We start from the raw sequence: 26172 nt of genomic DNA, 5'->3' as shown, positions 1-26172 counted from the left end.
TGTATTAGGCTTGGAAGACACAGGTTTAGGGAGAGAAGGAATAACAGCTGTTGCCTCTAACTAGAGAATTGAGACATTTTATTCACAAAGGAGATAAAACCTCTAACCAAATAACAATAGAAGATGACCACCATGTTTGGGCTTTGAGTATTCAGGAATTCCAACTTACTTCATTTACCTCTGAGTGAATAGGGCCTGATAAATGATTCACTCTGCCCAAACTCGTTAAGAATCAGAATGCCAATTTATTAACTTTCAGTGGGGAGTAAAACTGGAAAGATAACTGGGGCTCAGCCTTTTGGTGCAAATTTAGACTATGCATTCTGCAGTGTCATCGTAGTGAAGTGAACCAGATATCTTAATATTTCTTTTAAAATCTAGCATATTAAGCTCAATATCAAAAAAACAAACAACCCAATCCAAAAAGGGGCAGAAGATCTAAATAAACATTTCTCCAAAGAAGATATACAGATTGCCATCAAACACATGAAAGGATGCTCAACATCACTAATCATTAGAGAAATGCAAATCAAGACTACAATGAGGTGTCACCTCACACCAGTCAGAATGGCCATCATCAAAAAGTCTACAAACAATAAATGCTGGAGAGGGTGTGGAGAAAAGGGAACCCTCTTGCACTGTTGGTGGGAATGTAAATTGAAACAGCCACTATGGAGAACAGTATGGAGATTCCTTAAAAAACTAAAAATAGAACTACCATATGACCCAGCAATCCCACTACTGGGCATATACCCTGAGAAAACCATAATTCAAAAAGAGTCATGTACCACAGTGTTCATTGCAGCTCTATTTACAGTAGCCAGGACATGAAAGCAACCTAAGTGTCCATCAACAGATGAATGGATAAAGAAGATGTGGCACATATATACAATGGAATATTACTCAGCCATAAAAAGAAACAAAATTGAGTTGTTATTTGTAGTGAGGTGGATGGACCTAGAGTCTGTCATACAGAGTGAAGTAAGTCAGAAAGAGAAAAACAAATACCATATGCTAACACATATATATGGAATCTAAAAAAAAAAGGTTCTGAAGAACCTAGGGGCAGGACAGGAATAAAGACACAAAGGTAGAGAATGGACTTGAGGACACAGGAAGGGGGAAGGGTAAGCTGGGACGAAGTGAGAGAGTGGCATGGACATATATACACTACCAAATGTAAAACAGATAGCTAGTGGGAAGCAGCGCATAGCACAGGGAGATCAGCTTGGTGCTTTGTGACCACCTAGAGGAGTTGGATAGGGAGGGTGGGAGGGAGACGTATATATGTAAATACATATACATATATATGTATACATATAGCTGATTCACTTTGTTATACAGCAGAAACTAACACACCATTGTAAAGCAATTATACTCCAATAAAGATGTTAAAAAAAATCTAGCATATTGTATGGTTCTGAAAGTAATACGTGTTTTCTAAAGAACATTCGCAAAGTACAGAAAATCATAAAAAAGAAAGTTAAAATCACTCAACCTCACCATCCAGAAATGACTGTTAACATTTTAGTTTTACTTCTCTTTATAGCTTTTTAAAAATAATGTAAGTACTTTAAAAAATATAAAATGGAGTGCATAGTTCAATATGATTTTTTTAAGTGCATGGAAAAATGTCAAGAAAAACATGCATGATTTGAACTTGGCAATGGAGTGAGAGGAGTTGGTAGGATGCTGGGGATTCAATTTCTGTATTATTTGAACATTTTTATCATGATCATGTATATTTTAAAAATAATTTTTATTGAGGTGAAATTCACATAACATAAAATTAATCAGTTTACGGTTAAAGTGGACAAATCAGTGACATTTAGTACATTTAAGATGTTTTGCAATTACCACCTCTATATAGTTCTAAAACATTTTTATTATCCCCAAAGGAACCCCTGTAATCATTAAGCAATTATCCCCTATTCCTCCCTCCCTCAGCCCCTGGCAACCATCAGTCTGCTTTTTCTCTCTATGGATTTATCTATTCTGGGTATTTCATATGAATTGAATCATACTATGTATATGAGACCTTTTGTATCTGGCTTCTTTCACTTAGTGTAATGTTTTCAAGGTTTGCCTAATTTGTAGCATGTATCATTCCTTATCCCATCGAATGGACATACCACACTTCGTTCATCCAGTCATCTGCTGATGGACATTTGGGTTGTTGCCACCTTTTGGCTATTGTGAATAGTGCTGCTACAAACATTTGTGGACGAGTATTTGAGTCTCTGCTTTCAATTCTTTGGGATATATACCTAGGAATGGAATTGTTGGGTCATATGGTGATTTTAACTTTTTGAGGAACTTCCAAGATGTTTTCTACAGTGTTAAAGCCATTTTACATCCCCACCAGCAATGTACAAAGGTTCTAATTTCTCCACATCCTCACCAATGCTTATTTCCATTTTTAAAATTATAGCCATCCTGTGAGTGTAAGATAGTATCTCATTATGGTTTTGATTTGCATTTCCTTAATGACTAATGATGTTGAGCATCTTTTCATGTGCTTTTTCATCATTTGCACATCTTCTTTGGAGAAATGCCCATTCAAGTCATTTGCCCATTTTAAAAATTGAGTTGTTTGTCTTTTAGTTGTTGAGTTGTAAGAGTTCTTTATATATTCTGGATGCTAGATAAGTGATTTGCAAATATTTTCTCCCATTCTTAGTTTTTTTTCACTTTCTTGACAATGTCCTTTGATGCACAAAAGTTTTTAATCTTAATGGAGTTCAATTTATCTATTTTTTCTTTTTTAGCTCATGCTTTCATGTCATATCTAAGGACCCACTGCCAAATCCAGGGTCATGGGAGTCCATACTGAGATTTTAATTGGTACCCTAGCCATCTCCAGCACCACATTTACAAAATATTACAAAGGATGGGTATCTTTTTGGGAAGATAGTCATTGATGGCTAATAACTTGGATTTTATGGACACTCTTGTTAACCTAACTTCCATAGAATGAATTTTCTGAGGTTTTTTAAAATAAATTCTGAGGCTCATGCCTTACTTGGATCGTGAACCTGTCTACCATGTGGACCATTCACATGAAAAACTTCATGCTTATCTCTACCAGGAATGCTTCTCAGCTTGTCTGGCTGGGTCCAGAGCCCCGTCCTTATCATCTGTATCCTGAGTTTGGCAGGACACGGTGGGAGCCATGCAGCATACTTCTCAGACATTCCATTCCATGTGACCTTTGATTGGGCGAGATGCTCCTGCCCTAACAGTTGGGGGGCAGTGCAGTAAAGGGGAGCAAGGTTTTGGAATTAGAGATATCTATACTTAAATCCCATATAGCTTTGTGTAAATCATTTAAGCTTACTGAACTTTAGTTTCCCCATCTATAAAAAATTACTGTCTGAGTTTTACAGTGGGCATTACACGAGACAACGTATGTAAAGCACCTAGCACTGTGCCTGGTAAATAGTACGTGTTCAATCTTGTTGTCGCTCTTATTTTTACCTCTCTGTGAGAAAAACAGCACATGTAGAATGGCAGTTTGGGAACATTTTCTTCCAGTATTAGAGATTCTTTCCATTTTTATTCTCAAAAGAACATACTCTCTTGCCTTTTAAACTAAGTGCCAGAGGGTCTCAGATCACTAGGGGAAACCCCCAAAGAACCAGAAAAATGAATGCTGAAAAGATGATATCTGCTCCACCATGGACCATCAATTACCAGTTGATTTTATCAATACAGTCTTAATCTTTTCAGTACCTTTGCACTATTCCCAGTTTACTTTAGACTCCCTCAGAAGGGAGTGAAACCAGCTGATTCGGCAGTACACAATTCCTTTTGAATCTGTGCGGCATTTCCTCTGCTCATGTAAAAAGTGGTGCTTTGTTCTTCTCCAAGAATTAGCAGTGACCTCGCTCACTCCGTCAGGCCCCATCCTCTCTCTGGGCTGTCTCCTAGCTCATTGACCTCAGCAAATCTGTTTCGTGTTTGAATCTCTACTCTTTGACAGACTCTATCACACCACTAAATATTCTAAACTTGCAATGACTCATTACTTCTTATGAATCTGTTGTGTCTCTCCAGCTAGGTTCCTTCCTTGAGCTAGAAACCTTGTCACAATTATTTTATTTCACAGTAAGTGCCTAGTCTCATCCGAAGAGTCCAGTGAATTCTTGCCAGAGGTGTTTTAAGTTCGGTGCATTGAGATTTAAGCAAAAAGTCCTCTTTCTTTATTCAGCCTTATTACAAATTTCTGAACCATTTAGATTGTTCAATAGAGTATCCTTTTGTCTTGTGAAACTGTTTATCAATTTACTCATTTGCTGTGTGTCATTGAGCAAGTCATTTCATTCATCTAGGGCTTAATTTCTTTATCTGCTGAGCGATTTCTGAATTCCCTCCAGGTTTTCAAAGTGTCTAATTCTATAAATTTATTTATTTATTTATTTATTTTTGGCTGTGTTGGGTCTTCGTTTCTGTGCGAGGGCTTTCTCTAGTTTCGGCAAGCGGGGGCCACTCTTCATCGCGGTGTGCGGGCCTCTCACTATCGCAGCCTCTCTTGTTGCGGAGCACAGGCTCCAGACGCGCAGGCTCAGTAGTTGTGGCTCACGGGCCTAGTTGCTCCGCGGCATGTGGGATCTTCCCAGACCAGGGCTCGAACCCGTGTCCCCTGGATTGGCAGGCAGATTCTCAACCACTGCGCCACCAGGGAAGCCCCCAGTGTGTCTAATTCTAGAATGTATATGTGAGCAATAATTTCCAAAGCTAAACAATGATGATATTGAACAGTTTAATTATCTGTGACTATTCAATCATACTCCTATTAAATGTTATTTCATATCTTGTTTTGGCCTTTCAGTCTTGTCTGAACCTTTACCGTTAACTCCTGAATCGCTGAAAGTTTCTGTCAATTCTACGCGTCAGTGTTTGCATTTACAGTGGACTGTCCACAGCCTCGCTTATCATCAGGAATTGAAAATGGTTTTTCAGATACAGATCAGTAGATTTAAAACATCCAATGTCATCTGGGTGGTAAGTATTTTTCTTTTTGGCTCAGTATTTAAAAAATCCTTTTCTGACACTGTGTTTTATCTTTTATAACATGCCCCCAAATCCCAATATGGAAATATTTGGGCAACTCAGAACAGTTGTCCTAAATAATTGCATTTCTGTGTTTTTAGTTAAGAGGGTCCAGGACAAAGTAACATGACAGTTTTGGTTTGGTAGGTTGGATGGGCTATGCTACGAATCAGATCATCTTCTCAGTTCTGCTCTGTTCCCTGTGGAAGCTGTTGGGGTCTGTCCTTGTGAATACTGGATTCCCAAAAGCCATGAAGGTCAACCACCTTATTCCTCTTCCTTCTTCCTTCCCTGCCCACCAGAGATCTTCCTAAATCAGATGTAAGAGTTCGGCAACATTTTTCATGCCAGTGTGGCTCGCAGGCAGTTTCTTTACTAATGCTATGCTGAGATGCAAGGAATAAACAATTCTAGCATTTTCTGTCCTAATCAGCGAAGAGGTTCTCCATGGGCCATGTTGGAGAGTAACTTACAGTGTCCTTTGTTGCCTCATATGTGGCTTTTTCTACAACAAATTAAATTAAGAAAGTCCTGAATTTCACACACTTTTTGCCTTTGAATTATTTGGGATCGATTTTTCACTTGTCTGGTTTAAATCATGGTTGTGTCTGTTTTGCCTGATGCTTCCCCATCTAGTCTATTGGGGCACTTTGGTAGTTTCTTTTTTTTTTTTTCCTAACATCTTTATTGGAGTATAATTGCTTTACAAACTTTGGTAGTTTCTTTCAATTACCATTTATGGTGCAGGGAACCTTAGTAATCTATGCCCACATCATGATCAGTTATTATCATGGGCTGTTGAAAGACAGTGAAATATTCTCCCGCTGAAGGCAACAGAGAATCTGCGTGGAGGGAAGGGCAACACAGGGCTGTGTCATTACTGGGGACCTCCATTTGCTAGTGGACGGCCACTCTTCTCTCAGGCGCCGGAGGCGTGAGTACAGGGAGCCAGGTGGTTAGTTCCTTTAGCGAAGCGTAAAGGCTACTAGCTTTAAAGGCTCCAGTAACTTTCCTTATCCATCACTGCATTTGAGATCTGAGTGAGTGGCCTAAAGTTAAATATCATTCTGACTGTCGATTTAGGATTGATACCAGGTCTAGAATTCCACCCCTCAAAGGGCAGCTTCCCACCATGAGAGCTGTTCGATGTTGGTTTTTGTTTTTTTTCTTTTTTTGAGACTAAAATTAGTTTATTTGGGGTTTGTTAGTTCTGCAGGCCAGGAGACACAGATCCAAGAAGCACTTGCGTTGTGTTCCCTGGTGTTCTGACTTTAAACAACAGCAACGCTTATGTACAGCTGTTCCCTCCCCATCGCCAGCCCATCTTCCCACCATCCCCCTCATGCTAATAATTTTTGTGTTTTCATATTTTTTGTATTTTTGTTGGATACACTGGTTGTTGATTTGGACCCAGTACAACATCGAGCAGAGGTCATACTGAGGCTAAGAATTATCTAAGGAAAAGAAATTTGAGAGAAGTGCTGGAGGAATTCGTGGAAAACTAGCACTTAACACCAGTAGCGAAAGTAACATTAACCATAGACCGAGTTGATCCCATTTGTTTTTCTAAAAGACAGTTCTTTCTGTTATCATAGTAGAGAAAATAACAATAGCAACATGTGAACAGACAGTTGTTCGTATCTGTTTACACCTTTGATTCAGGTAGTTCTCTTTTCAAGGTAAAGCCGCTGGTAAAACCTACTTGTGTAACCTACCAAGGCTGGAGATGTTTGAGGGTAGAGTTTTGCCTTGTCGGTTATACGGTCCCCATAACACCCAGGCCAGCCTGATCCCAACAGAGGAGAAAACTAAGGCACAGAGACGTTTGTGGTGCTGCTTTTTTTTTTTCTTCTTCTTCTTTTTTCTGTCATTTATTCATTTGACAAAAGATAGTCATACTTGCCTATGCCAGATGTCAGGAACAGGAAAAGAAAAAAACACCTTTGACCTTGAATTGTTTACAGCACGGTTGAGAAAGTCCAGGACTCACAGAGCAACACTAAGAAGACAATTTAAGAAAAACTGAGACGGCCTCACCTTGACCATGTCCACACAGAACTCTCCCTTTTCCTGCTGGGGTTGGGTGGTGTAGGACCTGCCACACCCAGAGGAGGGAACTGCCCCTCTCAAGGCAGCTCTGTTTCTGGCTGGAGCCCTGGGCCCCCCACAGGGGTGACAGCCACGTGCAGTCTTCCCAGGTCATCAGTCTCCACGTGTCCCAGAACAGACGGTGCCAAGAGAAGCCCTTGTCTGAACCTCTCAGGCCTGAAGTCAAGGACAGACATAAGGTCCCCCTCCAGTTAAGGGTCAGACAGAGCAGCTGAGAGAGGTCGCTTCTGTCTGCACTGTAATCTCCCTTTCATAGGGCAGGTCCCTGTAATGCACCCTCACTCATGCCTCAGACTGTTGTGTTCCCAAGCAAGGCAAAGGAAAAGCATCTTGACGGAGGCTGTCACAGCTGGACCAGGAACTCTGAGCTGCCTCCTGGCCGGCGCTAGCCACTCAAGCTGCACTACGTGCTCTCACCCTGGCTAGGGTTCTGCCCCCAGCCTTTCCAGCCACTTGCTTTATGGTTCCATCAATGGCAGGAGAAGGCAGAGTAGAGTAACAGCTCAAGCTTGGAAGGAGGCCTGGAGCGTGAGTCAGTGAAGGATGAGCTCACTTCTCAGGAATGAATCCGTGACCTCAGTTGGACTTCTGTGTAAACGCCAGTTTTTTGTTACATGCTAATGTCTGCCAGGGCCAAATTAAACTTGCCACTTCGATGAATGAAAACAGCCCAAACACAGTCATCACATTTTTAAAAGTTGCTGAATTGATGCATTCAACGAAAGTTTTATCTCCTCCACAACAAGCCTATAAAGACCACAAAGCACAACTTGTGGTTAGACAGAATCCACACAAAGAGTGTCTGGGAAAAACAGAGCTCACTGCATATTAATGAACTGCTGAAATCCTTTAGCACATAGTTTTAGACTGTGGGCTCAGGTCCAGGCATTGTTCCAGGCGTGGGGCTGTGAGTGCTGAGCAAAAATAAGGAGATGATCACACAATTCAGAGTATCCTAGGCGTGAGGAGTGCAGGTCGCTGACACGAGGCTGTGGGGTGAGATTAGGCCTGACCTTCTCCAGCAGCTTGGAGGAAGGGCAGTTGGAGCCAGAGTAGAAAAGAAGATTAGAAGCTAATTTAGCATGGAGGGTGAAGAGGAATGTCCCAGGAAGATCCAGCTGGGGTGAGCAGGGGCCCTGAGTGAAAGGGGCTGGGAGCTTTCAGGCCTGAAAGCGCGGGGCATGTGGGATGGGCAGGACAGGGCTAGACCACACACACACCGAGGGTCATGCTCAGCTGCTGTTTTATATCCAGGGAGCAGTGAGAAGCGGAGTGATGAGCTCTGATTGGAAGTCTTAAAGAAAGCTCACTCCGGCTACACAGTGGAGAGAAGTTGGGAGAACTGGAGGAGGTGAAGTGTGACCAGTTGGAAGCAAGCAGTGGGGTCGGTCCAGAGGAGAGGGGCCTGGAGTGGGTGGTGACTGCAGTGACAAGAGAAGTGACTGAATTCCCAAGAGATGGGGGAGGCAAAATCCAGCCGGTGGCTTGTTGACATTATAGCGAGGTCACCAGGACTGACACAGTTCCTTTTATTTATTTATTTACTTTGCTATTGGTTTTTAAATAATAATTAAGAAAAGGTACCTGTGATCGCTCATATTAAATAGTAAAAGTTGCGTGGATCAGGACCACAGAACTTGGAGTTAAAAAAGTATGTTTTGTAATCCGGGGATAAAGGAATACAATAAACCAAAATAATATAAATGTTTTACAAATGGGAGTTCTGCTTAGCGTGAGAAAGGACGTCCATGACTAGATGCCTTTCAGGTGGACGAAGTGGTTCTCCTTCCAGGACTGTGTTTGGTTCGGCCACGGCCACTGCTTAAGGTTGGCGGCCCGGGGAGGGGAAGGCACAGGTGAAGGAAGGCCTCCGAGTCTGGTTGCGTGTGACATGTGCGCTGCCCCCCTCCTCTTCACTGCAGGACTTGCCATTGGCCCTTAGAAAATGGATGCAGACTCAGTTTTCCCCAGGAGGGGCAAGGTTTTTGTTGTCCCTGTCTCCCAGCTGTGGGTGCAGAAAGCAGGCGTCCTGGAGGGGCCCACTGAAAGCATGGGTGCCTGGAGCTGTGGCCCACGAAGAAGAATGAAGCCCAATCCCCGCTTTCTGGGTGCCATACTTGAGTCAGAGGCATAACCACAGATGAAATGCCACCAACTACCCCCAGTATACAGGGGAGCTTGGGCAGAGGTGGGGATGGGAGGAAACCAGAGGAAAGAGCAAGAAAGACTTCATGAAGAAGATGGGGTATAACAGGGGCTTGAAGGTTGGCACTAATTCCCAATTCAGAGGGAGAGTTGGGGACGCGAAACCAGGGACGCAGCGTGAGCAAGTACTGAGGAGTAAAGCATACAGCCCTTCCCGAAGTGTGGGGCGGACCACTGTGTCTGCAGACAGGAGTCCTGCAAGGGAGAGGCAGTGGGAGTCATACTGTAAATGGTCTTGGACGACAGGGTGTGGTGTAGAAGGAGCCGTTGAAGTTTATTGCGTTCAAGAATGAAAATACCACTGTCTTAGAAAGATTAAGACTAAAAGCTGTGCGAGAAAAACAAATTACAGTACGGCTTGGACAAGCCTCCCAAGAGCACAGTGTAGGGCGTTCCCATGTGGTTGACATCTCTGGGGACTAAAGGTTCTGAAGGTTGGAGCTCAAGGGAGGGGGGATGGTCCATGTGGCCACCGTATCTGAAAAGACAAGAGACAAAAACCAAAGCAATCATTGGGAGCCATCTATTGACTTCTGGGAGACAGTGGAATTCCTGGGAACCATGAAGGACTGCCAGCTCTACTGAGATTTGGCCAACTTGATCTGATGAATATTAGAAAATTCTCATCAATCTTGCTTATTTTTAAAAGGGTGCCTCAATTAATTCTCTAGTGTGCAAGAATCTTCTTAGCATGCTCTTGTGACCAGCACTGTGTGCACACCTTCTTTCTCTGACCTTTTCCCCCAAGACTCCAGTAGCTTCTGTTTTCTCTCTCACTTGGTCCACGTGAGCCCCCTGGAATTGGAGGCCCAGAGGGATTGGGAGCCAAGTCTTTGAAAGGCAGGAGGCCAAGGGTGGTTCCTTGCTGGGCCGTCAGAGCTCGGGAGCTGGCTGGCTGGGAACAGACTGCACTTGTCCGTATCCTGGAGTTACAGTGGACTCTTAGGTGTGTGCTTTGGGATAAGTCCAGCCAAGCCATTTCCCAGGACCGCACGGCTATATGTTTCCAAGTTTTTCTCTTTATTTCTAGGAGAACTACAGAACCACTGTGAAGCGGAACCGAGTCCTGCATTGGAGCTGGGAATCCAAGCTCCCTCTGGAATGCGCGGCACACTTTATAAGAATGAGGAGTATGGTGGATGACGCCAGGATTCCCAAGCCAGGGTTCTGGAGCAACTGGAGTTCATGGGAGGAAGCAGATGGTAAGAAGTGAGGGGTTAAAAGAGTGAAGGGGTTTACTATCTAATATTTCTCGGGGACCAGTAGTCAAATAGTGGAAGTCCCTGTTGAGAAACTCTGGGTAGACACCAGCATTATTTTTCTTTGGCTCCTATTGGGTCTAAAAAGCATGGGTGTGAAACTTGCCACCAGGAGACAGAGGTCTAAGGATTTTCCCTCTGAATGTATTCATTGAGGTAATTATGCAAATTCAGACAATTTATTATTCATTTTCCATATGTGTGAAGTGTGTGTATTATAGAATGCTAAGTGAACAAAGCAGGACATAAACTGTACATATGTTTTTATTAGAACAACACAAAATGTGTATTCATCTAGATCAGAATTTGGGAAGCTTTTTCTGTAAAGGGCAAGGTAGGAAATACTTTAGGTTTTACAACCCTACATTCTCTATCGTGACTATTCAACTCTGCCATTGTAGCATGGGAGCAGTCATAGGCAGAGTGTAAATGAATGAGTGGTTGTGTGCCAATAAAACTTTATTTACAAAAACAGATGGTGTCTGGAATTGGCCCATGGGCCATAGCTTGTCAGCCCCTAATGTAGAGACAAGGGAGGGAAATATGGAAAACTGGAAGCAATTCTTCATTTGAGATCATAGATAATTATGAGAGAGATCATGGATAATGAGATCATGGATAATTATGTTTAATTATGTTTAATTATTAAAATATCTCTTAATTTTGATTATCTTGTTATTAAAATTTAGCATTTTGCACAATTTCTTATGCTTCAGCTAAGCTATAGGTTAGTTGTAAAGCACTGGCATTTGGTGCTCTCAACTATATACGTTGACAGATTATCTGAAATTCCTGTCAAGAGAACCATTCCTTAGCTAAGTGTTTATGCAAATTTATTAATTCAAACTGATAGCATGTTAACTCATGAGAGACCCAGTGATTAATTTAATAGTAATAATAGAATCAAATCTTCATTCTAGTCACTGCTTTCAGCACTATATGTATTAACTTCATCCTCACATCAGCCCTATGAAATACATATAATTCTTATCCCTACTTCACAGATGAGGAGACTGAGGCACAGATAGCTTTAAAAAAATCCCATGCAAGGTCATCAGGCCACGAAGTGGTAGAGCCAGAATTCTAACCTGGACAATCTGGCTCCAGAGGCCATTCTCTTAACCATCACATCCTATTGCTGAGAGACACACTTAACAGAAAAAATAGAGATTAAAAAGGTAGCAATAGAGAAAGAAAGAACAACATTATCAACAACTTTGGTACAGTGGACTAGGTTTATCAAAACTATAACCTCCAAACTAACTCAAGAATTGATAGAAAAGCTGATTATTCCTTTAAAAATTTTTTTTTATTGAAGTATAGTTGATTTACAATATCCTGTGAGTTTCAGGTGTACAGCACAGCGATTCAGTTATACACATTTTTTTTTCAGATTTTTTTCCCTTATAGGTTATTACATAATATTGAGTATAGTTCCCTGTGCTATACAGTAGGTCCTTGTTGGTTATCTATTTTATACATAGTAGTGTTTATATGTTAATTCCAAACTCCTAATTTATCCATTCCCCCCACCCTCCTTTCCCCTTTGGTAACCATAAGTTTTTTTTTTTTCTGTATCTGTGAGTCTCTTTCGGTTTTGGAAATAAGTTCATTTGTGTCTTTTTTTTTTTTTCGTTTAGATTCCACATATATGTGATATCATATGTTATTTGTCTTTCTCTGTCTGGCTTACTTCACTCAGTATGATAATCTCTAGGTCCATCCATGTTGCTACAAATGGCATTATTTCATTCTTTTTTATGGCTGAGTACTATTCCATTGTATATATGTATCACATTTTCTTTATCCATTTATCTGTCAATGCACTTTTAGGTTGCTTCCATGTCCTGGCTATTGTAAATAGTGCTGCAATGAACATTGGAGTGCATGTATCTCAAATTATGGTTTTCTCTGGATATATGCCCAGGAGTGGGATTGTAGGATCATATGGTAGCTCTATTTTTAGTTTTTTAAGGAACTTCCATACTGTTCTCCATAGTGGCTACACCAATTTACATTCCCACCAACAATGTAGGAACGTTCCTATTTCTCCACACCCTCTCCAGCATTTATTGTTTGTAGACTTTTTGATGATGGCCATTCTGACCAGTGTGAGGTGATACTTCATTGTCATTTTGATTTGCATTTCTAAAATGATTAGTGATATTGAGCATCTTTTCATGTGCCTTTTGGGCCATCTGTATGTCTTCTTTGGAGAAATGTCTATTTAGGTCTTCTGTCCATTTTTTGATTGGGTTGTTTGTTTTTTTGATATTGAGCTGCATGAACTGTTTGTATATTTTAGAAATTAATCCCTTGTTGGTTGCTTCGTTTGCAAATATTTTCTCCCATTATGAGGGCTGTTTTTTCATTTTGTTTATGGTTTCCTTTGTTGTGCAAAAGCTTTTAACTTTAATTAGGTACCACTTGTTTATTTTTGTTTTTATTTTCATTACTCTAGGAGTGAAACCAAAAAATATAGTGCTGTGATTTATGTCAAAGCGTGTCTTGCCTATGTTTCCCTCTAGGAGTTTTATAGTATCTGGTCTCACATTTAGGTTTTTAATCCATTTTGAGTTTATTTTTGTGTATGGTGTTAGAGAATGTTCTAATTTCATTTTCTTACCTGTAGCTCTACAGTTTTCCCAGCACCATTTATTGAAGAGACTGTCTTTTCTCTGTTGTATATTCTTGCCTCCTTTGTCATAGATTAAGTGACTATAGGTGTGGGTTTATCTCTGGGCTTTCTATCCCTTTCCATTGATCTATATTTCTGTTTTTTGTGCCAGTACCATACTGTTTTGATGACTGTAGCTTTGTAGTACAGTCTGAAGTCAGGGAGCCGGATTCCTCCAGCTCCATTTTTCTTTCTCAAGATTGCTTTGGCTATTTGGGGTCTTTCGTGTTTCCATACAAATTTTTTGTTCTAGTTCTATGAAAAATGTCATTAGTAATTTGATAGGGATTGTAGATTACCTTGGGTAGTATAGTCACTTTGACAATATTGATTCTTCCAATCCAAGACAGGGTATATCTTTCCATCTTTTCATGTTCTTCTTTGATTTCTTCCAAGGCTGATTATTCCTAATCCCCAAAGCACTGATTCTCAACCATGCTGCACATAGAATCACCTGGGGACCTTAAAACAAAATCCCACACCCAGGCCACTCCACTTGGGTGACCTTAGTGATGGCAATTTTAGAGCCCTGGTGGGCCAGCAGCCAGACTGCAGGGGCCTAGGTGAGCAGGGGGTGATTGACAGCTGAGCGAAGGGCACAGGCAGGTCCTGGGGGAGGCTGGGCTGTGGAGGAGCGGGTGGAGAGGAGGCTGGAGGGAGGCATGGAGGACGGTGAGTTTGCCTAAAATGGCAGAGACTTGAGGATTCTTATGTGCTGATGGGCCACACAGAAGGAAGATGGAAGTGAAAGGAGCTCTTTGGGTGACTGGCATCTGAGAAGGTGGAAGAGGAGTGATCTACAGGACAATTTAGAGATTATGAGGGACACGTGGCTTGGGAGCTGGGCAGACCTGGTGGGTGTGAATGTGGCTTTGCCACTTGCTGGGTGAGTGAACTTGGGCTCAGTCCTGCCCATCCCATTGCTGTAAGGTGGTAAGGATGACAAGAGAGAATATACATAAGCACTTAACACAGGGCCTCCCACATGGCTGGGATTAGTACAAAGCAGCTACTGCTGTCCTAATAACCTATAAGCAGGAATAACATGATCATCCACAGAGCGACAGTCATGGTGCAGTCTCCATACTAAGAACAAGAGCAGTCATATTATCGTAACAGTAGGAGTGATGGTACAGAGGATTGTTTTGCACGCACCAAAGTTTATAGATTTGCTGTAGAAATTTTAGGTTCCTGTTTTCTCCAGGAGGCAGAAAAAGCTAAAGTTATCTGTTGAGAGTGAGGCAGGAGGGGGCTGGTTTGACTTTTGAGTCCAAGTCTAACTGAGCTGTCTTCTTTTATCTTGCAGCACAGAATTCACTTGGACATGATCCATTGTTTGTTTTCCCTAAAGATAAGCTGGTGGAAGAAGGCTCCAACGTCACCATTTGTTACGTTTCTAGGATCCATCAAGATAACATATCCTGTTATTTGGAAGGTGTACAGATATATGGAGAACAGCTTGATCGAAGTGTGTCTGCATTCGAGTTGAAGAACGTGTCTTTTATTAGGAAAAAAGGGACAAATGTCTTCTGTAAGGTGGACCAGGGAGGTGCTTTGGGAGGCATCGTTCTCTTTGTCTCAAGTGAGTGTACACATCTCTGTGCCCCCCTCCCATTTCCTGTGGAATAGATCAAATTTCCTTTCCCAGAAGACAAGGAAACGTTTCCACTCGCGGCCTCAATTTTCTTTTGTTTCCCAAGTCTTCTAGGAGAGACTCTGGCAAAGACAGTCTGAAGCAATACTTGTCGGATTTCCTGTTGTTTTCTTGAGTTTACTGACAGTTTTATTCCTAGGAACCAAGAGCGTTTGGGAGAAAGTTCAGGTCATGACCTGGACCACTGGGAAGATGTCCTGCTTTGCGTTAGCCATGCTGGAATGGCTGCAGGCTGGGAGAGGGAGGAGAGGGGCTGCAGGCTGGATGGCCCTAGAGAGACAGCCGAGGTGGTGGCCAGAAGGCCCAGGTTTGACTCTTCTTCCCACGGCTGGGAGTGCCTTCTTGGCCAAGTTTCCCAGCCTCTGCAGCTCAGGGTCCGCCTTTGTGAATGGGCCCAGTAATGGCTGTTGTGAGGGTTACTGCATATGGCCAGGGCCCCGCCCCGGTACGGTGGCCGCACGCAGTAGGACTTCCGCAGATAAGGCCACTGCTGTTCTTAACTGGGTGCGGAGGTGTCAGGTGCCTCCATGGGTGATGGCGAGGGCAGAGAAGGCAGCGTTTCACGTTCCCTGTAGGTCTCAGTGTGCTCACCCAGTGGCCTCCCTTCCCCTGCACAGTGGGGCGGTATCTGCAACTCCTCCCTCCCTGCTTCCCCTGCCAAAGGCTCTTTCTGGTCTCCCGGACGCTTGGTCACCTGTGCCTCTTGGCGTGGCCTCCAAGAGCTGCGGTGCCTCGGGGACTTGGCGGTGCTGCCCTCTCAGCCTCCAGCTGCTGAGTTTAGCAGGGTCCCCAGATCTGGCTTCCTGGCATCCCAAGCACAACCCACGTTCCCTGTAAGCCAGGGCATCCACAGTGAAACACCAAGCAACGCTGACTCCATTCATTCATTGTTCTGTTCACTCTGTCTGCACGTAGCAATACTGTTGAATGCTGCTAGCAGGCACTGGGGCTACAACTTTCATCAGGTAGACAGAGTGCAGACCACATGCAGTACACGCCTGCCATCCTCGGTGATACCCCAGCAAAGCACCAGGGAAGGAAGGAGCAGGGGCCAAGATGAGGTACCCGCAGTGTGCCTTTCTGGAGCTGCTGATGCGTTGGCCCCCATTGAAGTAATCTTTTCATTGTTCAGAGCAACTCTGTGGCCTCAGACCCCAAAGAAAGCTTTCCATTTCACTTGTCTTTCAATAAAGAGCTTCAGGTAGGTCTTTCATCTGTTTTTTCCTTGTACGGACAGAAGTGCTTGAAGAGCCCAAGGACTTTTCTTGTGAAACCCAGGACCTCAAGACTTTGACCTGTACTTGGGATCCCGGGAGCGACACTGGCTTGTCTAAACAGCCTTCCCAAAGCTACACTTTATTTGAATCGTAAGTGAGCTTTGGTCATATTAGTGACGGATTCTTCCTTGTTTAAGGTACTTGTGACAGTGTTACAGAAAATTTGAACAAATATTTTCAAACCACCCTGCCAGGGTCAGGAAGAAATCTTTAAGTGGTCTCAGGTATACAATACTTTCTACCTGAGTTTTGTTAAAGGACAACGTAGCATAAAAATGATAAGAAAGGCCATTAATGGTGAATCTTGATATGAAAATAGTTCCATGTGGTGATCTAGGTCTACCTAATTTCTACCTTTTCAAGAGTATCCAAAGTAAACTAAGGAAGGTTTTCACCACCCAAGAGGAGAAGTCAGCAATTCATCATTACACATTTAACTGCATAGGTCAAATTTTTTGAAACAATATTTTTGTCATTGGTATTTGTTGGTGACGGATCAATGCTGTTGTGTGGAACATAGTTTGAAAGCCACTGAGTGTGTCTCAGGGATACTCAGTGGATTCAGGGAGACACATCTGCGCTGACAAAAATGTAAACCCTGAAATTGTTGTGTGTTGTTGTTTTTTTTTTTCTTTAAGATTTTCCGGGAAAAAGACACTTTGTAAACACAGAAACTGGTGTAATTGGCAAGTAGCTCAAGACTCACAAGAAACGTATAACTTCACACTCGTGGCTGAAAACTACTTAAGAAAAAGAAGTGTCAGTATTCTTTTTAACCTGACCCAACGAGGTGAGACTTGAGTGTAGCCCACTGTGGTCATGAGCATATCTTTATTTGACACACTGTGTGATCAAGTAAATGTGCCATAGATTTTCACCTAATTCACATCCTAAGTGAAGGTTTTAGTTTATAACTTGTCTGCACCACACTTCTCTTCATGGGTGCGTGCATGACCTATGGTGCCCATTATTTGTTTGTGTTGATAATGTAATAAACACCAACGAGCTTACCTCAAGTTCAAAATAGAAATCTGACAATAACTTACTTCATCTCCCATCCCACAGCCCCCCACCCTGCTCCTTCCACTAAGATAACGGATTTAAATCATGTGTGTGCATGTGTATGTATTCTCATTTTCTTACGAAATCCCCAAAATACTGTTTTTGTTTTGTTTTAATGTATATGAGACATCAAGCCGTATGTAGTAATGCTAGTAATTGCTTTTATACAATATTAAATTGCTAATATTTACCCATATTATTGAGTGTTGTAGTCCATTTTCACTGCTGTAGAGTATTTCATTGCGTAAATATACAGTGTTTTATTCATGCATCTCTTTTGGTGGATTTTCAGATTGTCTCAAGGTTTATGCTCTTGGATACAGTGTTAATAAGAGCATTTTGATATACATATCCAGTACACACGTAGAGTTGTAGTTGTTTTTCTTGAGTATATACCTATGTACCTAAGAATGGAATTGGTGAGGACTCAGAAAATGTGAATGTTCTTCAACTTACAAGATAATTGCCAAGTTCGCTTCCAAAGTGGTTGCACCAGTATATTCTCTCCAAGTTGGTATTGTCACCCTTTGCATTTTTGTCAGTTGAATGGATGTTAAGTGGTATTTTGCAATGGTTTTGATCTGCACAACCCTGAAGTTGAATAGCTCTTTCTGTGTTTTGACCACACCCCTGCCTCTTTTATGAAATGCAGCATCTTTAAACACAGTTCATTTTTTCTGGAATTCTCGTACTTCTCCTTTGCCGTCTTAATTCTACACCTCATTTAGATTTCAACTTAATCATCACTTCAGTCACCTAATTACAGGATGCCACCAATGTAGCAGGCACTGGGCATCCAGCAGTGAACAGAGTTGAGTAACTGCCCTCAATGTGTGTACATGCTAGTGTGTGTTCGGAGAGAGGGTTGAGAGAGGGGCATGGAGACACACAGTAAACGTGTAAACAATAACATAATTTCAAGCATCGCTAAGTCCTGGAAAGAAGATAAAATTCAGTTAAGGGGTAGAGAATGCCTGGGGTGCTGCTTCAGTTGGGATGAGGGCACTGAAGGATGAGGAGGCAGAAAACATCTAGAGCATTTGGAGCAAAAGAACAGGATTTGAAAAGGCCTTGAGGTGGGAACATGCTCTGGGTGTTTCAGGCAGGGAAGAATGTCCTTGTGTCTTTCCCGTGAGAGAAAGGAGATTGGAGTGGTAGGCAGTGGCCAGGTCACACGGCAACTGTGGAAGTGCGTAAGGTGGCAGGTTTTTTTATTTCAGATATTCTATTTTTCGGTTCTAAAATTTCCATTTAATTCTTTTTTTAAAAAAAAATAGTTTCTATTTCTCTGCTGAGAAGTGTTTTCCTTCTATTCATTTCAGATGCAGTTACTTTTTAAAAAAAAATAAATTTATTTATTTATTTATTTTTGGCTGTGTTGAGTCTTAGTTGCTGTGGGCAGGCTTTTCTCTAGTTGCAGCGAGCGGGGGCTCCTCTTCATTGCGGTGCGCGGGCTTCTCATGGCGGTGGCTTCTCTTGTTGTGGAGCACGGGCTGTAGGCGTGCGGGCTTCAGTAGTTGTGGCACATGGGCTTCAGTAGTTGTGGCTTGTGGGCTCTAGAGCGCAGGCTCAGTAGTTGTGGGGCACGGGCTTAGTTAGCTGCTCCACGGCATGTGGGATCTTCCTGGACCAGAGCTCGAACCCGTGTCCCCTGCATTGGCAGGCGGATTCTTAACCAGTGCACCACCAGGGAAGTCCCTGGATGCATTTACTTTTACCTCATGGGTCTGTTTTAAACTCTTTATCTAATTGCAGCATTCCAAGGGGGTCATCTTGAGGCATGGGTCGTCTCAAAGTTGACATCTGCTGATTGTCTTTTTCCTCGAAAATTGGTGACGTTTTCTCTCTTTTGGTTTTGTTTTGTATGTCTAATAATTTTGGATTGTATCCTTGACATTGTTAATGTTACTTTGGTTAGACTCTGGGTTCTGTTATATTCTCTTTGATGGGCCACGTCTCCAAGTTTTGACTCCTCTCTACATTCTTGCCTGCTTTTGTTTAATTTTAAGAGTCCTCAGTTTCTTTTTATATTTGCTCAGAGTTTCTAAGATAATCAGTGAGAAAAAAGGCTATACTTGGCTTACTCCATCTTGGCTGCAAGTCTGGTTTTGTTTGCCATTTTCTCAGAAATAAACAAAAATGCTTATCGAACAAATCAATGTAAAAATGAACTGCCTATTTACCAGTCTTTTTGGATCTGTGCTTGAATTTTTTTCATTTTTTCTTTTTTTTTCTTTGCAGTTCATCCAATGACTCCCTATAACTTATTCCCTAAAAATGTTGGTGCCACAAATGCCACCATGACCTGGAAGGTACACTCCATTGGAAACAATTCCACACTTTTGTGTCAGCTTGAACTCCTTGCTGAAGGAAAAGTGATACAAGTAAGTGTTTAACTTTCTATTTTCAAAAATTTCTTTGTGTCTAAACAGAGAGACTGGTGAGTGAAATCTCTTTAAACTCTTATTTCTATGTGTGTTCAAATGATATGGGTCATCTGTTTAAAAGGTCCAGGAAATTAATCATAAACTTTTAGAGTTTAGAGATTTTTTTTTCTCAAAGAACAAGTCTTGCTACAAATCAGGTCTTACTCTGTGTGTGATTTGGCTTTGCAATGAAGTATGCTCACCAATACTTCTGTCTTCTTCTCCCCCCGACCTTTTTTTTTTTTTTTTTTCAATTAAGCAACACAATGTTTCCATCAAGGTGAATGGTGAGTACCTCTTAAGTGAACTGGAGCCCGACACAGAATATGTGGCCCGAGTACGCTGTGCTTATACCAACCACTTCTGGAAATGGAGTGAATTGATTAGTCAGAAATTCAACACAGCTGAAGCTGGTACGTTGGGCTCCCTGACGTCCCAAGGATCTAAACTGACTGATAGGAGATGGGTGGGCTTCCCTGAGAACTTTTGTTTGTACCAAAAACTCAGGGGAAAGTATAACAACAGAGGCTTGGTACCATCTTTAAAAAAAAACAACAACAAAAAACTAAATTAAATGCCTAATGAAATGTGAGTGGGAAGATATCTACCTCAGACATTTGCCATCTGAGTTATTTCTACTGAACATTTTCTCTCTGATCTTCAATTTGCCAAAATGGTTTCTAAGCTAAAGGTATTGCTGGATTCCCGTTGGATCTGGGGCTATGTAAATGAGTATAAACTTTTAATTCAGGACTGGGGACAAACAGTAGCGTTTGTGCTGAGGAAAGCACCGATCTCATACTAAACAGCCTCGGGCTGTGTTTGGAAATGCAATGGTATTTGGAAACTTAGTCATCATTGTTCAGTCGTTCGTTCCCGTGACAACAAACTGGGAGCCGCCTTATCATGCTCTCAGGGGTCGTTTCCTCAATAATGACTGAACAGAGACTTTTTCCCCCAAATAACTATGTCTTAGACCTCAGATAAACCTCAGGAGATGAGATGGCCCAGCCTTGCTTTCACCTCCTTCCAATCCCAGATGAGAAAGTCTTACTGTTGCCCAGTTTACACATGAAACAACTTGGGCCCCTGAACTGGGGAGACGTGCCTGGTTTGCAGAGTGAATGAAGGGCAGAGACGTGACAGCAGTAACCAGGGCAGTTGCCGTTGATCTAGTGTTTAGTATGTGCCAGACACAGCTCCAAGGGCTTGCAATGTTTTCCCCTCAAATCCTCCCACCATGCAGTAGGTCCTGTTATTATCCACACTCGACAGGTGAGGCCGTGGAGGCACAGAGAGGATGAGGAGTTTAACTGGCCCCGCTAGCAAGGGACTGAGCTGTGACTGCAGCTCAGGCCCAGGCTGGCTGACTCCAGAGCTCCACCCTGACCTGACCCAGACTGGCGTCTGCATGGCCTGTCTCTCGGGGGTGTCATTACAGCCTGGAGATCCTGTTGATTCAAGTCCTGGCTATTTTGCTGCCTAAGGAAGGATCATATATATTTATTTTACTCCATCTTATTATTTGCGTTTGTAAGCTGGTGAGTTCTTTCTGTTTCAGCCTGGGGGGAACATTTTAAAGCAGTGACTCTGATTGGCGGGCTGGCGAGGGCAGTGCATGAAAACCCACACCCAGGGCTGGTCACCAGAGGTGCTCAGCAGGCCTCCTCCCCTTGTCAGCTCCCCCGATCCCCTCCAAGACTCCAGTCATTTTTCGTAGGGGTGTAGTCCCCTCCAGAGCCCTGTTCCTGATGGTAATTTGGTTTATTCCTCAGTTGTGTTTCATTAAAGAATTTTTACTTTATTAATACTGCATTGCTTTGGGATTTTTTTTTGCAAATTCATTCCAACATTATACCTAAAATTTAGTGCAAAGAAAAATAACAGAAAGATGGCATTTTTAGTAAATAGTTTCTTTTAGATTATAGTATCATAAACCTGAAAAATACTTAACTTTGCTTTTGATGATGACAAGAAAATGAGATGAATCTGCTGATGGTGAATCCATAGATGTTTTTTTTCACCTTGGATAACGCTTTGCTTAATGCTGGCAAAGTCAATGTTTATGCGTATTATAATCCTACTTAAGCAGAATCATGGTGAGCAGAGCTAAATGACACCATGGGAGAAATTATATTGACATAAAGATGGAGCTCCATCAACTGTGCTGCAGTTCTCTTTTCTTGCAAGTAGTCGTGTACAAACCAGCTGAAGATTCTGCATTGAGCTTGGGGTCTCTCATTGAGTATTTCAGTACTTTTTTGATATAATATTGGCTTCTCTGACGGCTTGTTGAGAAAATTGAAATCTGCCTCTAATAGATTTTAAAAATATATGGTCACCTTTATGTTGAGTAGAAAGTGTCAGCAACTAAGGGGAAAAAAAAAAGGACTTTCTTCAATTTCAATGATTGGGGACTGTAAACTATATTTTTATGAAACAGAGAACTAAATTTGTATGTGTTAGTTGCAAAACAATGCTTCTTGCACAGAGATGTGTTGAAGCAAATCATAAATCACTGGTCCTACAGTTTACTGGCAAGAAAGACAAGGAAGCAAGCTCTTCTAGAACGGAGTGGGGAGAGGCATGCCAGGGGGAGGCGTGCAGCCAGTGCACTGAGGGTCCACACGCAGGCAGCTGGCCCAGGCCAGGAACTTGGCGGGTGGGCGTGCATGGGGAGGAGGGTGACAAGGAAGGGGTCCCAGGCTCTGACTCCAGTGACAGGCCAGCCTGTGTGCACTTAGGAACTCGGGGAAGAGTGCAGCCTTCCCCTGGGGCTCTCCACTTGAGTGTGTCCATTGCAACCTTCGCAAGTGGGGCAAGGAAACAGCAACAGTCTGCTGCTCCTAGAAATTCCAAATATGGGAAATTTACCTAACTAACCTAGAATTGGACTGGCAAAGGATTCCAAAATTCCTTGGTGGCTTCCAGAAGCTCTGAGGCTTGAGTTCACAAAGGACCCATGTGATGTCCCATTCAGATGTAGCAGCCCTTTCGTAAAGCACCTACTGTGTGCCCCTAGTGAGGCGAGACCAGTATGGCCGCGGCCAAGTGGGTAGAAGTCACAGAGAGAAAAAGCGAGAAGCAGGCTCAGGCAGGACAGGCCGTGGTCACTTGTGTTGACGAAACTAGAGAAAGGTTGAATGTATTGTTGTACGTGCATATTGTGACCCTAGAGCTTTTCTTTGGTTAATTTCAGCTCCCTCAGAGGCTCCCGATGTCTGGAGAAACATGAAGATGGTGTCGGGACATCCTACTGTGAGTTTATTCTGGAAGGTGAGATGCAGACGTTCAAAGAGACAGATTTTTGCTTGGCAGTTATCTTTCACTGAAACTAGACATCGGTGCAGTCTTCTGATTGGGAGGGCTCTTAACATGAATCCAGTAGGATTTGTTCCCAGTGGAGGAATCCCCACTCCATCCACATCCATGTCCCCAACGCTGGACCAGTAACTCCTTCCTCAGCCTCTTGCACAAGTGGCCGGTTCTGATTGTTAGAACTGCATCTCCTAACTTCTCCTGCCCCTAACATCTGCAGGGCCCAGTTCATGAGTATAAGTGGAGAAATATATACCGTAATTAAAAGTTATGAATATTTAAATATTCAGAGTACTTATATTTAAAAGTTATAAGTCAAGCTAAAAAACTGCAATATAAAATTAATCTTGTCCTTCTCTCTTAACTGACATGCCTTCATGACAACGTGGAAGCCCTGGTTTGCGTTGAGAACTCTCGGATTCCTCAGTGTTTGATGCTAAAGCATGGCCATGCTGAGGGAGCTGGCCCCCGGCCACAGGCCACCCCACTCTTTTTCCCATCTCTACCCTGGTCCTCCCCACCAGGGAGGACCCCCATGCACACACATGTGGACGTGCCAGTCTGTACATGCAGGTTTTGTCCACACCCCAAGCCAACAGTTGCCCCAGCCCAATCTCAGGTCTGGGGGTGCACACACCAGTGGCACTGTCTGTCCTCCGGAAGGTAGGCCGGAGGTTCAGGCCCCTCCCGTCTGGGTCTACTCCTGTCTTTACCACTCCGTACTCACTGAATGTGTTTTAACCCAGGCTAAAGAGTCCCCCTTTCCTGACTTGGTCACTCCTCTCTGGACACAATATGCTCTTGAGCTCTCCCCCAAATGATCCTATTCTCTGCTCAATTTTAGTTAGAATGGAATGTCTGATTTCAAGCTTGGTTTAGAAGGTTATTTTCTCTCTTAAGCTGTTTTAATTTGCCCGGTGTGTGTGTGTGTGTGTGTGTGTGTGTGTGTGTGCAATCAAGGGACAGAAAAGATGAAAAAGAAATTAAGCAAACTCTTTTCAGAGGAAAGCCCGTTTAGAAATGATTGTCAATATTTTTTTCAGCCACTATCGAAAGTGCATGCCAACGGGAAGATCCTATTCTATAATGTAATTGTAGAAAATCTAGACAAGCCATCCAGGTTAGAGGTCCTCTCCATCCCTGCTCCCGCCAGAAGCACAGAACTAACCCTCGATCAGTGTTCTTACCAAATCCATGTCACAGCTCACAACAGTGTGGGCCCTTCTCCTGCTTCCGTAATTGTCATTTCTGGAGACCCTGGAAACGGTGAGTGTTCTTGGTTTTGTTTTTCTTCTCTAGAAAAATGTTGACAGTGTTATTAGGCAGAGACGGATAAATTAGAAAGACAGTAATCTGGGGAAACAAAAGATCTAGCTGCCAAACACTGTCCGTCATTTTCTTTGGGTTCAGGCATGTCAGCGGGTTTCTGGCGCAATCCTCCTTTGTGTGGGAAGAAGATTTCAGCCATAGCTCAGGGATTCTTCCGCCAACTTAGGAAATTGTCTCAAATTTATTCAAATAAATGCAACACCAACAAACAGTCCCAACTGAGTGTTAGAGCTGGTATGAAAGCGCTTTGTGGCTTATGAAATATGAGGTGCGTTTATTATATGGCAGAATATTTTGTCCGTCTTGGCCACCTATGAAGAGCCCATGAACATTTCTGGACATCATGAGGAGGGCTAGCGTCATCTTTCGAGAAGGGCTTTGCCAAAGCTGTGGAATAAAATGATGATAACTGGCGAAACCCTTAGCCTGTGAGAGACCAAACAAGGTGGAAATGACCTTACATGTACAATTAATCATGGTGTACATTTCCTTCTTGGGAGAGCTGTGAAAAGAGGTTGGCTGCACTAACCCCGCCCCCAGCAGTACACTCTCTGAGACACTGCACACTTGGACATGACCCAACAGACATCCTAAGGTCATTCATGAACCTTGCAATAATGTCACCCTTCAGTTACTGCTATAAAAATTTTCAGACCCTGCTTGTAGGGTTATGTCACATTGCTTTATACCTATCATTCAGATTAGGCTTACATTTAGGTTAAGTGGGCTAGATTAGAGGGTGTTATTATTTTGTTTTATTTATTTTGTTTAAGAACTATCCCGTGTGTCAAGAAAAAGAAATTGGGATTGTGCCACAGGAGAAAAACTAAGGAGTTACTTAACATAATCTTTGCTTGTCAAGAACTGTATTAGGAAGTGAATAGTTGTATTCTGTCTTTATTAGGGCCAGAACGGGAAAGGTGGGCATTTCATTCACCCTGGGGGAGTTGATAGATTAAAAAAAACACTGCCTCCAATGAGGCTCAGCTCAAACAGCTCTGCTAAACACTATTATCTGTTTGGGGTTATCCCTATCTGTGGGTTCCTACCATACCTTCCTTCCCCATGCCCTGCCTTTAGAACCCATTCCTTCCCCTTGTGAGGCCCTATCCAGCTTCCCTGATGTGGTCCACATTCTTAAGTCTCTAGAGTGGATAAAGGCACTGATGTGCTATGAGACAGACCAAGGAGGTTTAGCCAATTCATACTAGAGTGTGAATGACTGAAGGAAAAAAAAATAGATTCCCTTTCTCTTTCCCTCTACCTCCACTCCTCAAAACATATTTGCAATTTTAAAGAAGCAGCTTAGTAAGAGTCATGCTTCTAAGTTTGGGGTGAAATTTTAGTCAGTGTGAATAAGTGAAGTAGAAAATGTCGGTTTTAATATGAAAGAGATTTGTCTCTCTGATGAAGGAAGACAGAGAAGCCATGTGGGTAGGATAGGCACAGGCCTTCCTGGGGAACCTCTCGCCTCATACCTGGGGCTGCACGTTCCTTTCGGTCTTCCCAGCTGGGTGATAATTTGGTGCCCTAGAAAATGTCATAGCACCCTGCTTTCACATCAGTGTTCAGCTGTAATTAGAATTGCCAGATAAAATAAAAGATGCCCAGTTAAATATGAATTGCAGAGAAACAACAAGTACATTTTGAGTGTTAAGTCTGTCCCATGTAACATTTGCGCCACGCTGGCTGCCTCTCTGAACAGCTGCTTGCAGGTCCACCCCTTGATCAGAGTCTGCTTTCACTCGAGTGACCACCAGGGACCACTGCCCTCTGAACAGTGGCAGGCTGTGGAGTCAGCCTC

The 26172-nt window shown here is 42.7% G+C and overlaps 1 protein-coding gene across 9 annotated transcripts in view; it reads left to right on the top strand.

Annotated features, from left to right (window-relative positions):
* Window positions 1-26172, top strand: part of OSMR (oncostatin M receptor) — a 53158-nt gene that overhangs the window by 15451 nt on the left and 11535 nt on the right. For 7 of the 9 annotated variants that reach the window (XR_014261511.1, XM_082453712.1, XM_082453716.1 and 4 more), the window contains exons 3-11: window positions 4832-5004; window positions 10397-10568; window positions 14609-14884; window positions 16194-16323; window positions 16872-17023; window positions 19537-19679; window positions 19981-20134; window positions 22921-22997; window positions 24083-24305. Coding sequence is in view for 8 of the 9 variants with exons in the window: in XM_082453712.1 (XP_082309838.1) it covers window positions 4832-5004; window positions 10397-10568; window positions 14609-14884; window positions 16194-16323; window positions 16872-17023; window positions 19537-19679; window positions 19981-20134; window positions 22921-22997; window positions 24083-24305 (1500 nt within the window). In the remaining variant the exon portion in view is untranslated. Of the gene's footprint in view, window positions 1-4831; window positions 5005-5028; window positions 8285-10396; window positions 10569-14608; window positions 14885-16193; window positions 16324-16871; window positions 17024-19536; window positions 19680-19980; window positions 20135-22920; window positions 22998-24082; window positions 24306-26172 lie in introns of those variants that run through there. The other 2 variants (XM_082453714.1, XM_082453715.1) reach the window with 2 other exon arrangements.

The sequence above is a fragment of the Balaenoptera physalus genome, assembly GCF_965194825.1.
Source record: "Balaenoptera physalus genome assembly, chromosome: 3".
Taxonomy (NCBI): Eukaryota; Metazoa; Chordata; class Mammalia; order Artiodactyla; family Balaenopteridae; genus Balaenoptera; species Balaenoptera physalus.
The sequence above is the reverse complement of the archived record's forward strand: the minus strand, read 5'-3'. Positions and strand labels throughout refer to the sequence as shown.